Raw genomic sequence first — 12,007 nt, 5'->3', positions numbered from 1 at the left:
TTGCTATCCAAAAATAAAATGTTAATTTTAGCTCAAGTTCATCAACATGAATTCAATTACTGTCTCCCTTAGCCCTTCCTGTGCTTTTCAAACAAGAGCTTCAGAACAAAGAAGCTGAAGAGGACAGTACTGCCATTCTGCAGTGTGAGATTTCAAAACCGGGTGCCGCAGTGGAATGGAGGAAAGGGTCTGTGGTTCTTCATTCCAGTGAGAAGCATGAAATGAAGCAGAAAGGTTCCTTTGTGGAGTTAGTTATACACAGCCTAAAAGCCGAAGATGCTGGAAAATACACGTGCGATTCAGGAGATCAGCAGACAACAGCAATCCTAACAGTAAAGGGTAGGCCAATAATCATTACTCAAAATGAATAGTTTATTGTCAACCTATAAAATTCCATCCTGCATTTTATCCTGACATTATGGTGATATGGATTCCTTTTGTAAATTTTGGCTGGAATAAGAACATAAGAAATAGGAGTAGGAGTAGGCCATCTAGCCCCTCGAGCCTGCCCCGCCATTCAATAAGATCATGGCTGATCTGAAGTGGATCAGTTCCACTTACCTGCCTGATCCCTATAACCCCTAATTCCCTTACCAATCAGGAATCCATCTATCCGTGATTTAAACATATTCAACGAGGTAGCCTCCACCACTTCAGTGGGCAGAGAATTCCAGAGATTCATCACTCTCTAAGAGAAGAAGTTCCTCCTCAACTCTGTCCTAAACTGATTTTGAGGCTGTGTCCTCTAGTTCTAGTTTCCTTTCTAAGTGGAAAGAATCTCTCCATCTCTACCCTATCCAGCCCCTTCATTATCTTATAGGTCTCTATAAGATCCCCCCTCAGCCTTCTAAATTCCAACGAATACAAACCCAATCTGCTCAGTCTCCCCTCATAGTCAACACCGCTCATCTCTGGTATCAACCTGGTGAACCTTCTCTGCACTCCCTCCAAGGCCAATATATCCTTCCGCAAGTAAGGGGACCAATACTGCACACAGTTCTCCGGCTCTTCACACAAAAGGTCCTGTTGATGACTCACCCTCGTAGTTTCCTCGGCAGCATGTGGTGCAGTCTATAGAAAAACCTTTTGACAGCAGCAGATCCTGAAGGTTCCGTTCCGGCCAACGACATGCTACATCTCAGCGCAAGAAACACGCGGCTGGAGGCCAGAGAATTCCCCCCAAAATCCTTTGTGCCAAACACCTCCACTTATTAAGAAAGTTAACACTTTTTGGAGGTGGAATCTGTAATATGTTTTATAGTTTGTGTTCTATATTTTTATGCATTAGAGTGACGGTTGTTGGAAATATGTCAGCATTTAAATTCACTAAAATATTTTGAACTATTTTGAAATTAATGCTGAGGAGACCGCAATTACATAGAAATGGAGTGCCCACTTATGATGCACTTGTTAGAGTCTAATTTAATGGTGGGTAGGAGACAAGTTGTTTTGTTAGATAGTGTTGAGGTATATGATTTTATGATATTAGTGCAAACTATAATATTCTTCAATTCTGGCTGACCAATATTATGACACAAGAAAGTAGTAATTTGTTTGCTAACAGCCAGGAGTTATCTGACAACCGTTCTCGTGATAACAACAACTCCAAGTACAAGAATGGCTAAATATGGGTCTTGAGCAATTGGAGTGGAAGTCTGATAGTAGTTAGCTTTCTCAGGGTTTGTTTTTTCAACTGAGGTTATTTGTAATTTAGTTGCTATCCAAAAATAAAATGTTAATTTTAGCTAAAGTTCATCAGCATGAACTCAATTACTGTCTCCCTTAGCCCTTCCTGTGCTTTTCAAACAAGAGCTTCAGAACAAAGAAGCTGAAGAGGACAGTACTGCCATTCTGCAGTGTGAGATTTCAAAACCGGGTGCTGCAGTGGAATGGAGGAAAGAGTCCGTGGTGCTTCATTCCAGTGAGAAGCATGAAATGAAGCAGGAAGGTTCCTTTGTGGAGTTACTCATTCATAGCCTAAAAGCCGAAGATGCTGGAAAATACACATGTGACTCAGGGGATCAGCAGACAACAGCAATCCTAACAGTAAAGGGTAGGCCAATAATCATTACTCAAAATGAATAGTTTATTGTCAACCTATAAAATTCCATCCTGCATTTTATCCTGATATTATGGTGATATGGATTCCTTTTGTAAATTTTGGCTGGAATTCTCCGGCTGTTCACACAAAAGGTCCCGTTGATGACTCACCCTCGTAGTTTCCTCGGCAGCATGTGGTGCAGTCAATAGGAAAACCTTTTGACAGAGGCAGAACCTGAAGGTCCCGTTCCGGCCAACGACATGCTACATCTCAGCACAAGAAACACGCGGCTGGAGGCCAGAGAATTCCCCCCAAAATCCTTTGTGCCAAACACCTCCACTTATTAAGAAAGTTAACACTTTTTGGAGGTGGAATCTGTAATATGTTTCATAGTTTGTGTTCTATATTTTTATGCATTAGAGTGACGGTTGTTGGAAATATGTCAGCATTTAAATTCACTAAAATATTTTGAACTATTTTGAAATTAATGCTGAGGAGACCGGAATTACATAGAAATGGAGTGCCCACTTATGATGCACTTGTTAGAGTCTAATTTAATGGTGGGTAGGAGACAAGTTGTTTTGTTAGATAGTGTTGAGGTATATGATTTTATGATATTAGTGCAAACTATAATATTCTTCAATTCTGGCTGACCAATATAATGACACAAGAAAGTAGTAATTTGTGTGTTAACAGCCAGGAGTTATCTGACAACCGTTCTCGTGATAACAACAACTCCAAGTACAAGAATGGCTAAATATGGGTTTTGAGGAATTGGAGTGGAAGTCTGATAGTCATTAGCTTTCTCAGGGTTTGTTTTTTCAACTGAGGTTATTTGAAATTTAGTTGCTATCCAAAAATAAAATGTTAATTTTAGCTCAAGTTCATCAACATGAATTCAATTACTGTCTCCCTTAGCCCTTCCTGTGCTTTTCAAACAAGAGCTTCAGAACAAAGAAGCTGAAGAGGACAGTACTGCCATTCTGCAGTGTGAGATTTCAAAACCGGGTGCCGCAGTGGAATGGAGGAAAGGGTCTGTGGTTCTTCATTCCAGTGAGAAGCATGAAATGAAGCAGAAAGGTTCCTTTGTGGAGTTAGTTATACACAGCCTAAAAGCCGAAGATGCTGGAAAATACACGTGCGATTCAGGAGATCAGCAGACAACAGCAATCCTAACAGTAAAGGGTAGGCCAATAATCATTACTCAAAATGAATAGTTTATTGTCAACCTATAAAATTCCATCCTGCATTTTATCCTGACATTATGGTGATATGGATTCCTTTTGTAAATTTTGGCTGGAATAAGAACATAAGAAATAGGAGTAGGAGTAGGCCATCTAGCCCCTCGAGCCTGCCCCGCCATTCAATAAGATCATGGCTGATCTGAAGTGGATCAGTTCCACTTACCTGCCTGATCCCTATAACCCCTAATTCCCTTACCAATCAGGAATCCATCTATCCGTGATTTAAACATATTCAACGAGGTAGCCTCCACCACTTCAGTGGGCAGAGAATTCCAGAGATTCATCACTCTCTAAGAGAAGAAGTTCCTCCTCAACTCTGTCCTAAACTGATTTTGAGGCTGTGTCCTCTAGTTCTAGTTTCCTTTCTAAGTGGAAAGAATCTCTCCATCTCTACCCTATCCAGCCCCTTCATTATCTTATAGGTCTCTATAAGATCCCCCCTCAGCCTTCTAAATTCCAACGAATACAAACCCAATCTGCTCAGTCTCCCCTCATAGTCAACACCGCTCATCTCTGGTATCAACCTGGTGAACCTTCTCTGCACTCCCTCCAAGGCCAATATATCCTTCCGCAAGTAAGGGGACCAATACTGCACACAGTTCTCCGGCTCTTCACACAAAAGGTCCTGTTGATGACTCACCCTCGTAGTTTCCTCGGCAGCATGTGGTGCAGTCTATAGAAAAACCTTTTGACAGCAGCAGATCCTGAAGGTTCCGTTCCGGCCAACGACATGCTACATCTCAGCGCAAGAAACACGCGGCTGGAGGCCAGAGAATTCCCCCCAAAATCCTTTGTGCCAAACACCTCCACTTATTAAGAAAGTTAACACTTTTTGGAGGTGGAATCTGTAATATGTTTTATAGTTTGTGTTCTATATTTTTATGCATTAGAGTGACGGTTGTTGGAAATATGTCAGCATTTAAATTCACTAAAATATTTTGAACTATTTTGAAATTAATGCTGAGGAGACCGCAATTACATAGAAATGGAGTGCCCACTTATGATGCACTTGTTAGAGTCTAATTTAATGGTGGGTAGGAGACAAGTTGTTTTGTTAGATAGTGTTGAGGTATATGATTTTATGATATTAGTGCAAACTATAATATTCTTCAATTCTGGCTGACCAATATTATGACACAAGAAAGTAGTAATTTGTTTGCTAACAGCCAGGAGTTATCTGACAACCGTTCTCGTGATAACAACAACTCCAAGTACAAGAATGGCTAAATATGGGTCTTGAGCAATTGGAGTGGAAGTCTTATAGTCGTTAGCTTTCTCAGGGTTTGTTTTTTCAACTGAGGTTATTTGTAATTTAGTTGCTATCTAAAAATAAAATGTTAATTTTAGCTAAAGTTCATCAGCATGAACTCAATTACTGTCTCCCTTAGCCCTTCCTGTGCATTTCAAACAAGAGCTTCAGAACAAAGAAGCTGAAGAGGACAGTACTGCCATCCTGCAGTGTGAGATTTCAAAGCCGGGTGCCGCAGTGGAATGGAGGAAAGGGTCCGTGGTTCTTCATTCCAGTGAGAAGCATGAAATGAAGCAGGAAGGTTCCTTTGTGGAGTTACTCATTCATAGCCTAAAAGCCGAAGATGCTGGAAAATACACGTGTGACTCAGGGGATCAGCAGACAACAGCAATCCTAACAGTAAAGGGTAGGCCAATAATTACTCAAAATGCATAGTTTATTGTCAACCTATAAAATTCCATCCTGCATTTTATCCTGATATTATGGTGATATGGATTCCTTTTGTAAATTTTGGCTGGAATTCTCCGGCTGTTCACACAAAAGGTCCCGTCGATGGCTCACCCTCGTAGTTTCCTCGGTAGCATGTGGTGCAGTCTATCGGAAAACCTTTTGATAGCAGCAGAACCTGAAGGTCCCGGTTCCGGCGAATGACATGCTGCATCTCAGCACAAGAAACACGCGGCTGGAGGCCCGATTATTCCCCCAAAATCCTTTGTGCCAAACACCTCCACATATTAAGAAAGTTAACACTTTTTGGAGGTGGAATCTGTAATATGTTTTATAGTTTGTGTTTTATATCTTTATGCATTAGAGTGACGGTTGTTTGCAAATATGTCAGCATTTAAATTCACTAAAATATTTTGAACTATTGTGAAATTAATGCTGAGGAGATCGGAATTACATAGAAATGGAGTGCCCACTTATGATGCACTTGTTAGAGGCTAATTTAATGGTGGTTAGGAGACAAGTTGTTTTGTTAGATATTATTGAGGAATTTGATTTTATGATATTAGTGAAAAGTATAATATTCTTCAATTCTGGCTGACTAATATTATGACACAAGAAAGTAGTAATTTGTGTGTTAACAGCCAGGAGTTATCTGGCAACCGTTCTCATGATAACAACAACTCTAAGTACAAGTATGGCTAAATATGGGTCTTGAGGAATTGGAGTGGAAGTCTGATAGTCATTAACTTTCTCAGGGTTTGTTTTTTCAACTGAGGTTATTTGTAATTTAGTTGCTATCCAAAAATAAAATGTTAATTTTAGCTAAAGTTCATCAGCATGAACTCAATTACTGTCTCCCTTAGCCCTTCCTGTGCTTTTCAAACAAGAGCTTCAGAACAAAGAAGCTGAAGAGGACAGTATTGCCATCCTGCAGTGTGAGATTTCAAAACCGGGTGCTGCAGTGGAATGGAGGAAAGGGTCTGTGGTGCTTCATTCCAGTGAGAAGCATGAAATGAAGCAGGAATGTTCCTTTGTGGAGTTAGTTATACATAGCCTAAAAGCCGAAGATGCTGGAAAATACACGTGTGACTCAGGGGATCAGCAGACAACAGCAATCCTAACAGTAAAGGGTAGGCCAATAATCATTACTCAAAATGAATAGTTTATTGTCAACCTATAAAATTCCATGCTGCATTTTATCCTGACATTATGGTGATATGGATTCCTTTTGTAAATTTTGGCTGGAATAAGAACATAAGAAATAGGAGTAGGAGTAGGCCATCTCGCCCCTCGAGCCTGCCCCGCCTTTCAATAAGATCATGGCTGATCTGAAGTGGATCAGTTCCACTTACCCGCCTGATCCCTATAACCCCTAATTCCCTTACCAATCAGGAATCCATCTATCCGTGATTTAAACATATTCAACGAGGTAGCCTCCACCACTTCAGTGGGCAGAGCATTCCAGAGATTCAGCACCCTCTGAGAGAAGAAGTTCCTCCTCAACTCTGTCCTAAACTGACCCCCCCTTTATTTTGAGGCTGTGCCCTCTAGTTCTAGTTTCTTTTCTAAGTGGAAAGAATCTCTCCATCTCTACCCTATCCAGCCCCTTCATTATCTTATAGGTCTTTATAAGATCCCCCCTCAGCCTTCTAAATTCCAACGAATACAAACCCAATCTGCTCAGTCTCTCCTCATAGTCAACACCGCTCATCTCTGGTATCAACCTGGTGAACCTTCTCTGCACTCCCTCCAAGGCAAATATATCCTTCCGCAAGTAAGGGGACCAATACTGCACACAGTTCTCCGGCTCTTCACACAAAAGGTCCCGTTGGTGACTCACCCTCGTAGTTTCCTCGGCAGCATGTGGTGCAGTCAATAGGAAAACCTTTTGACAGCAGCAGAACCTGAAGGTCCCGTTCCGGCCAACGACATGCTACATCTCACCGCAAGAAACATGCGGCTGGAGGCCAGAGAATTCCCCCCAAAATCTTTGTGCCAAACACCTCCACTTATTAAGAAAGTTAACACTTTTTGGAGGTGGAATGTGTAATATGTTTTATAGTTTGTGTTCTATATTTTTATGCATTAGAGTGGCAGTTGTTGGAAATATGTCAGCATTTAAATTCACTAAAATATTTTGAACTATTTTGAAATTAGTTCTGAGGAATCGGAATTACATAGAAATGGAGTTCCCACTTATGATGCACTTGTTAGAGGCTAATTTAATGGTGGGTAGGAGACAAGTTGTTTTGTTAGATAGTGTTGAGGTATATGATTTTATGATATTAGTGAAAACTATAATATTCTTCAATTCTGGCTGACCAATATTATGACACAAGAAAGTAGTAATTTGTGTGTTAACAGCCAGGAGTTATCTGACAACCGTTCTCGTGATAACAACAACTCTAAGTACAAGTATGGCTAAATATGGGTCTTGAGCAATTGGAGTGGAAGTCTGATAGTCGTTAGCTTTCTCAGGGTTTGTTTTTTCAACTGAGGTTATTTGTAATTTAGTTGCTATCCAAAAATAAAATGTTAATTTTAGCTAAAGTTCATCAGCATGAACTCAATTACTGTCTCCCTTAGCCCTTCCTGTGCTTTTCAAACAAGAGCTTCAGAACAAAGAAGCTGAAGAGGACAGTACTGCCATCCTGCAGTGTGAGATTTCAAAACCGGGTGCCGCAGTGGAATGGAGGAAAGGGTCCGTGGTGCTTCATTCCAGTGAGAAGCATGAAATGAAGCAGGAAGGTTCCTTTGTGGAGTTACTCATTCATAGCCTAAAAGCCGAAGATGCTGGAAAATACACATGCGACTCAGGGGATCAGCAGACAACAGCAATCCTAACAGTAAAGGGTAGGCCAATAATCATTACTCAAAATGCATAGTTTATTGTCAGCCTATAAAATTCCATCCTGCATTTTATCCTGATATTATGGTGATATGGATTCCTTTTGTAAATTTTGGCTGGAATTCTCCGGCTGATCACACAAAAGGTCCCGTCGATGGCTCACCCTCGTAGTTTCCTCGGTAGCATGTGGTGCAGTCTATCGGAAAACCTTTTGACAGCTGCAGAACCTGAAGGTCCCGTTCCGGCCAACGACATGCTGCATCTCAGCACAAGAAACACGCGGCTGGAGGCCAGAGAATTCCCCCCAAAATCCTTTGTGCCAAACACCTCCACATATTAAGAAAGTTAACACTTTTTGGAGGTGGAATCTGTAATATGTTTTATAGTTTGTGTTCTATATCTTTATGCATTAGAGTGACGGTTGTTGGAAATATGTCAGCATTTAAATTCACTAAAATATTTTGAACTATTTTGAAATTAATGCTGAGGAATCGGAATTACATAGAAATGGAGCGCCCACTTATGATGCACTTGTTAGAGGCTAATTTAATGGTGGGTAGAAGACAAGTTGTTTTGTTAGATAGTGTTGAGGTATATGATTTTAAGATATTCGTGCAAACTATAATATTCTTCAATTCTAGCTGACAAATATTATGACACAAGAAAGTAGTAATTTGTGTGTTAACAGCCAGGAGTTATCTGAAGCAATCATTCTCAAGGTAACAAACAACAATTCCAAGTACAAGTATGGCTAAATATGGCTCTTGAGGAATTGGAGTGGAAGTTTGATAGTCATTAACTTTCTCACGGGTTGTTTTTTCGAACTGAGTTTATTTGAAATTTTGTTGTTGATCAGAAATAAAATGTAAATTTAGCTGACGTTCATCGGCATGAACTCAATATTGTCTCCCTTAGCCCTTCCTGTGCTTTTCAAACAAGAGCTTCAGAACAAAGAATTTGAAGAGGACAGTACTGCCTTTCTGCAGTGTGAGATTTCAAAACCGGGTGCCCCAGTGGAATGGAGGAAAGGCACTGTGGTTCTTCAACCCAATGAGAAGTATGAAATGAAGCAAACGGGTTCGTGTGTTGAGTTGCTTATTCATAGCCTAAAGGTTGAAGATGCTGGAAAATATACGTGCGACCTGGGGGATCAAAAGACAACTGCATCGTTAAAAGTGAAGGGTAGGTCATTAATCAGTGTCATAGAGGTTTACAGCATGGAAACAGGCTCTTCAGCCCAACTTGTCCATTTCGCCCTTTTTTTTAAACCCCTAAGCTAGTCCCAATTGCCCGCATTTGGCCCATATCACTCTATACCCATGTAACTATCTAAATGCTTTTTAAAAGACAAAATTGTACCTGCCTCTACTACTACCTCTGGCAGCTTGTTCCAGACACTCACCGCTCTCTGTGTGAAAAAATTGCCCCTCTGGACACTTTTGTATCTCTCCCCTCTCACCTTAAACCTATGCCCTCTAGTTTTAGACTCCCCTACCTTTGGGAAAAGATATTGACTATCTTGCTGATCTGTGCCCCTCATTATTTTATAGACCTCTGTAAGATCACCCCTCAGCCTCCTACACTCCAGAGAAAAAAGACCCAGTCTATCTAGCCTCTCCTTATAACTCAATTGATCAAGTCCCGGTAGCATCCTAGGAAATCTTTTCTGCACTCTTTCTAGTTTAAAAATATCCTTTCTATAATAGGGTGACCAGAATTGCACACAGTATCCCAAGTGTGGCCTTACCAATGTCTTGTACAACTTCGACAAGACATTCCAACTCCTGTATTCAATGTTCTGACCGATGAAATCAAGCATGCCGAATGCCTTCTTCATCTCTGTGCCCACCTGTGACTCCACTTTCAAGGAGCTATGAACATGTACCCCGAGGTTTCTTTGTTCTGTAACTCTCCCCAACGCCCTACCATTAACTAAGTAAGCCCTGCCCTGTTTCAATCTACCAAAATGCATCACCTCGCATTTGTCTCAATTAAACTTCATCTGCCATTCGTCAGCCCACTGGCCCAATTGATGAAGATCCCGTTGCAATTGGAGATAACGTTCTTCACTGTCCACTATTCCACCAATCTTCGTGTCATCTGCAAACTTACTAACCATGCCTCCTATATTCTCATCCAAATGATTAATATAAATGACAAATAACAGTGGACCCAGCACTGATCCCTGAGGCATACCGCTGGTCACAGGCCTCCAGTTTGAAAAAGAACTCTCTACAACCACCTGTCAAGAAGCCAATTTTGTATCCATTTAGATACCTCACCCTGGATCCCGTGAGATCCAGTGAATGAACTTCTCTACATTTTCATCATTTGGGATGTCTTATTGAGGTACATGTCACATCAGCTTTAAGAACATAAGAACATAAGAAATAGGAGCAGGAGTAGGCCATCTAGCCCCTCGAGCCTGCCCGCCATTCCATAAGATCATGGCTGATCTGATAGTGATCTGTCTGCCCGCTCCCCATAACCCTTAATTCCCTTATTGATCAGAAATCTATCTACCTGTGACTTAAACATATTTAACGAGGTAGCCTCCATTGCTTCAATGGGCAGAGAATTCCAGAGATTCACTACCCTCTGAGAGAAGAAGTTCCTCCTCAACTCTGTCCTAAACTGACTCCCCCTTATTTTGAGGCTGTGTCCTCTAGTTCTTGTTTCCTTTCTAAGTGGAAAGAATCTCTCTGCCTCTACCCTGTCGAGCCCCTTCATTATCTTACATGTCTCTATCTGATCCCCCCTCAGCCTTCTAAACTCCAACGAGTACAGGCCCAATCTACTCAATCTCTCCTCATAAGCTAACCCCCTCATCTCCGGTATCAACCGGGTGAACCTTCTCTGTACTCCCTCCAAGGCCAATATATCCTTCCGCAAATAAGGGGACCAAAATTGCACACAGTACTCCAGCTGTGGCCTCACCAGTACCTTGTACAATTGCAGCAAGACCTCCCTGCTTTTATACTCCATCCCCTTTGTGATAAAGGCCAACATTCCATTTGCCTTCTTGATCACCTGCTGCACCTGCAAACTGAGTTTTTGCGATTCATGCACAAGGACCCCCAGGTCCCTCTGCACAGTAGCATGTTGTAATTTTTCACCATTTAAATAATAGTCCATTTTACTATTATTCCTTCCAAAGTGGATAACCTCACACTTGTCAACGTTATACTCCATCTGCCAGATCCTCGCCCACTCACTTAGCCTATCCAAATCTCTCTGCAGACTTTCCGCATCCTCCACGCAATTCACTTTCCCACTTATCTTTGTATCATCCGCAAACTTTGTTACCCTACACTTTGTTACCCCATCTCCAGATCGTCTATGTATATGGTAAACAGTTGAGGCCCCAGCATCGATCCCTGCGGCACGCCACTAGTCACCAACTGCCAACCAGAAAAGCACCCATTTATTCCAACTCTCTGCTTCCTGTTAGATAGCCAATCCTCAATCCACGCTAACACTTTACCCCCAACTCCGTGTACCCTAATCGTCTGCAGCAACCTTTTGTGAGGCACCTTATCGAACGCCTTCTGGAAATCCAAAAACACCACATCTACTGGTTCCCCTCTGTCAACTGCACTTGTTACATCTTCATAAAAATCCAGTAAATTCGTCAAACACGACTTTCCCTTCATGAATCCATGCTGCGTCTGCTTGATCGAACCATTTTTTTCCAGGTGTCCTATTTCTTCTTTAATGATGGATTCCAGCAATTTCCCAACTACGGACGTTAAGCTAACCGGCCTGTAGTTACCCGCCTTTTGTCTATCTCCTTTTTTAAACAGTGGCGTCACATTAGCTGTTTTCCAATCAGCCGGCACTTCCCCAGAGTCCAGCGAATTTTGATAAATTACAACCAACGCATCTGCTATTACTTCTGCCATTTCCTTCAGTACCCTGGGATGCATTCCATCCGGGCCCGGGGACTTGTCTACCTTTAGTCCCATTAGCCTACCAAGCACTACCTCTTTAGTAATAGTAATCGTTTTAAGGACCTCACCCCCTACAGTCCCACGACCATCAATTTTCGGTAAGCTATTTGTGTCCTCTATCGTGAACACCGACACAAAAAACTTGTTTAAGGTCTTGGCCATTTCCTCGTTTCCCATTATTAAATCCCCCTTCTCGTCTTCTAAGGGTCCAACATTTACTTTAGCCAC

The 12,007-nt window shown here is 41.6% G+C and overlaps 1 protein-coding gene across 29 annotated transcripts in view; it reads left to right on the top strand.

The window, feature by feature from the left end:
* obscnb (obscurin, cytoskeletal calmodulin and titin-interacting RhoGEF b) overlaps positions 1–12,007 on the top strand; it is a 614,792-nt gene that overhangs the window by 256,496 nt on the left and 346,289 nt on the right. For 28 of the 29 annotated variants that reach the window (XM_078231785.1, XM_078231777.1, XM_078231827.1 and 25 more), the window contains 7 exons: positions 73–339; positions 1,787–2,053; positions 2,960–3,226; positions 4,674–4,940; positions 5,845–6,111; positions 7,568–7,834; positions 8,745–9,011. In XM_078231785.1, coding sequence (XP_078087911.1) covers positions 73–339; positions 1,787–2,053; positions 2,960–3,226; positions 4,674–4,940; positions 5,845–6,111; positions 7,568–7,834; positions 8,745–9,011 — 1,869 coding nt within the window. The remainder of the gene's footprint in view (positions 1–72; positions 340–1,786; positions 2,054–2,959; positions 3,227–4,673; positions 4,941–5,844; positions 6,112–7,567; positions 7,835–8,744; positions 9,012–12,007) is intronic. The other variant, XM_078231714.1, reaches the window with a different exon arrangement.

Source organism: Mustelus asterias, chromosome 2 (assembly GCF_964213995.1).
Source record: "Mustelus asterias chromosome 2, sMusAst1.hap1.1, whole genome shotgun sequence".
NCBI lineage: Eukaryota > Metazoa > Chordata > Chondrichthyes > Carcharhiniformes > Triakidae > Mustelus > Mustelus asterias.
This window is presented reverse-complemented; position numbering and strand designations above follow the sequence as displayed.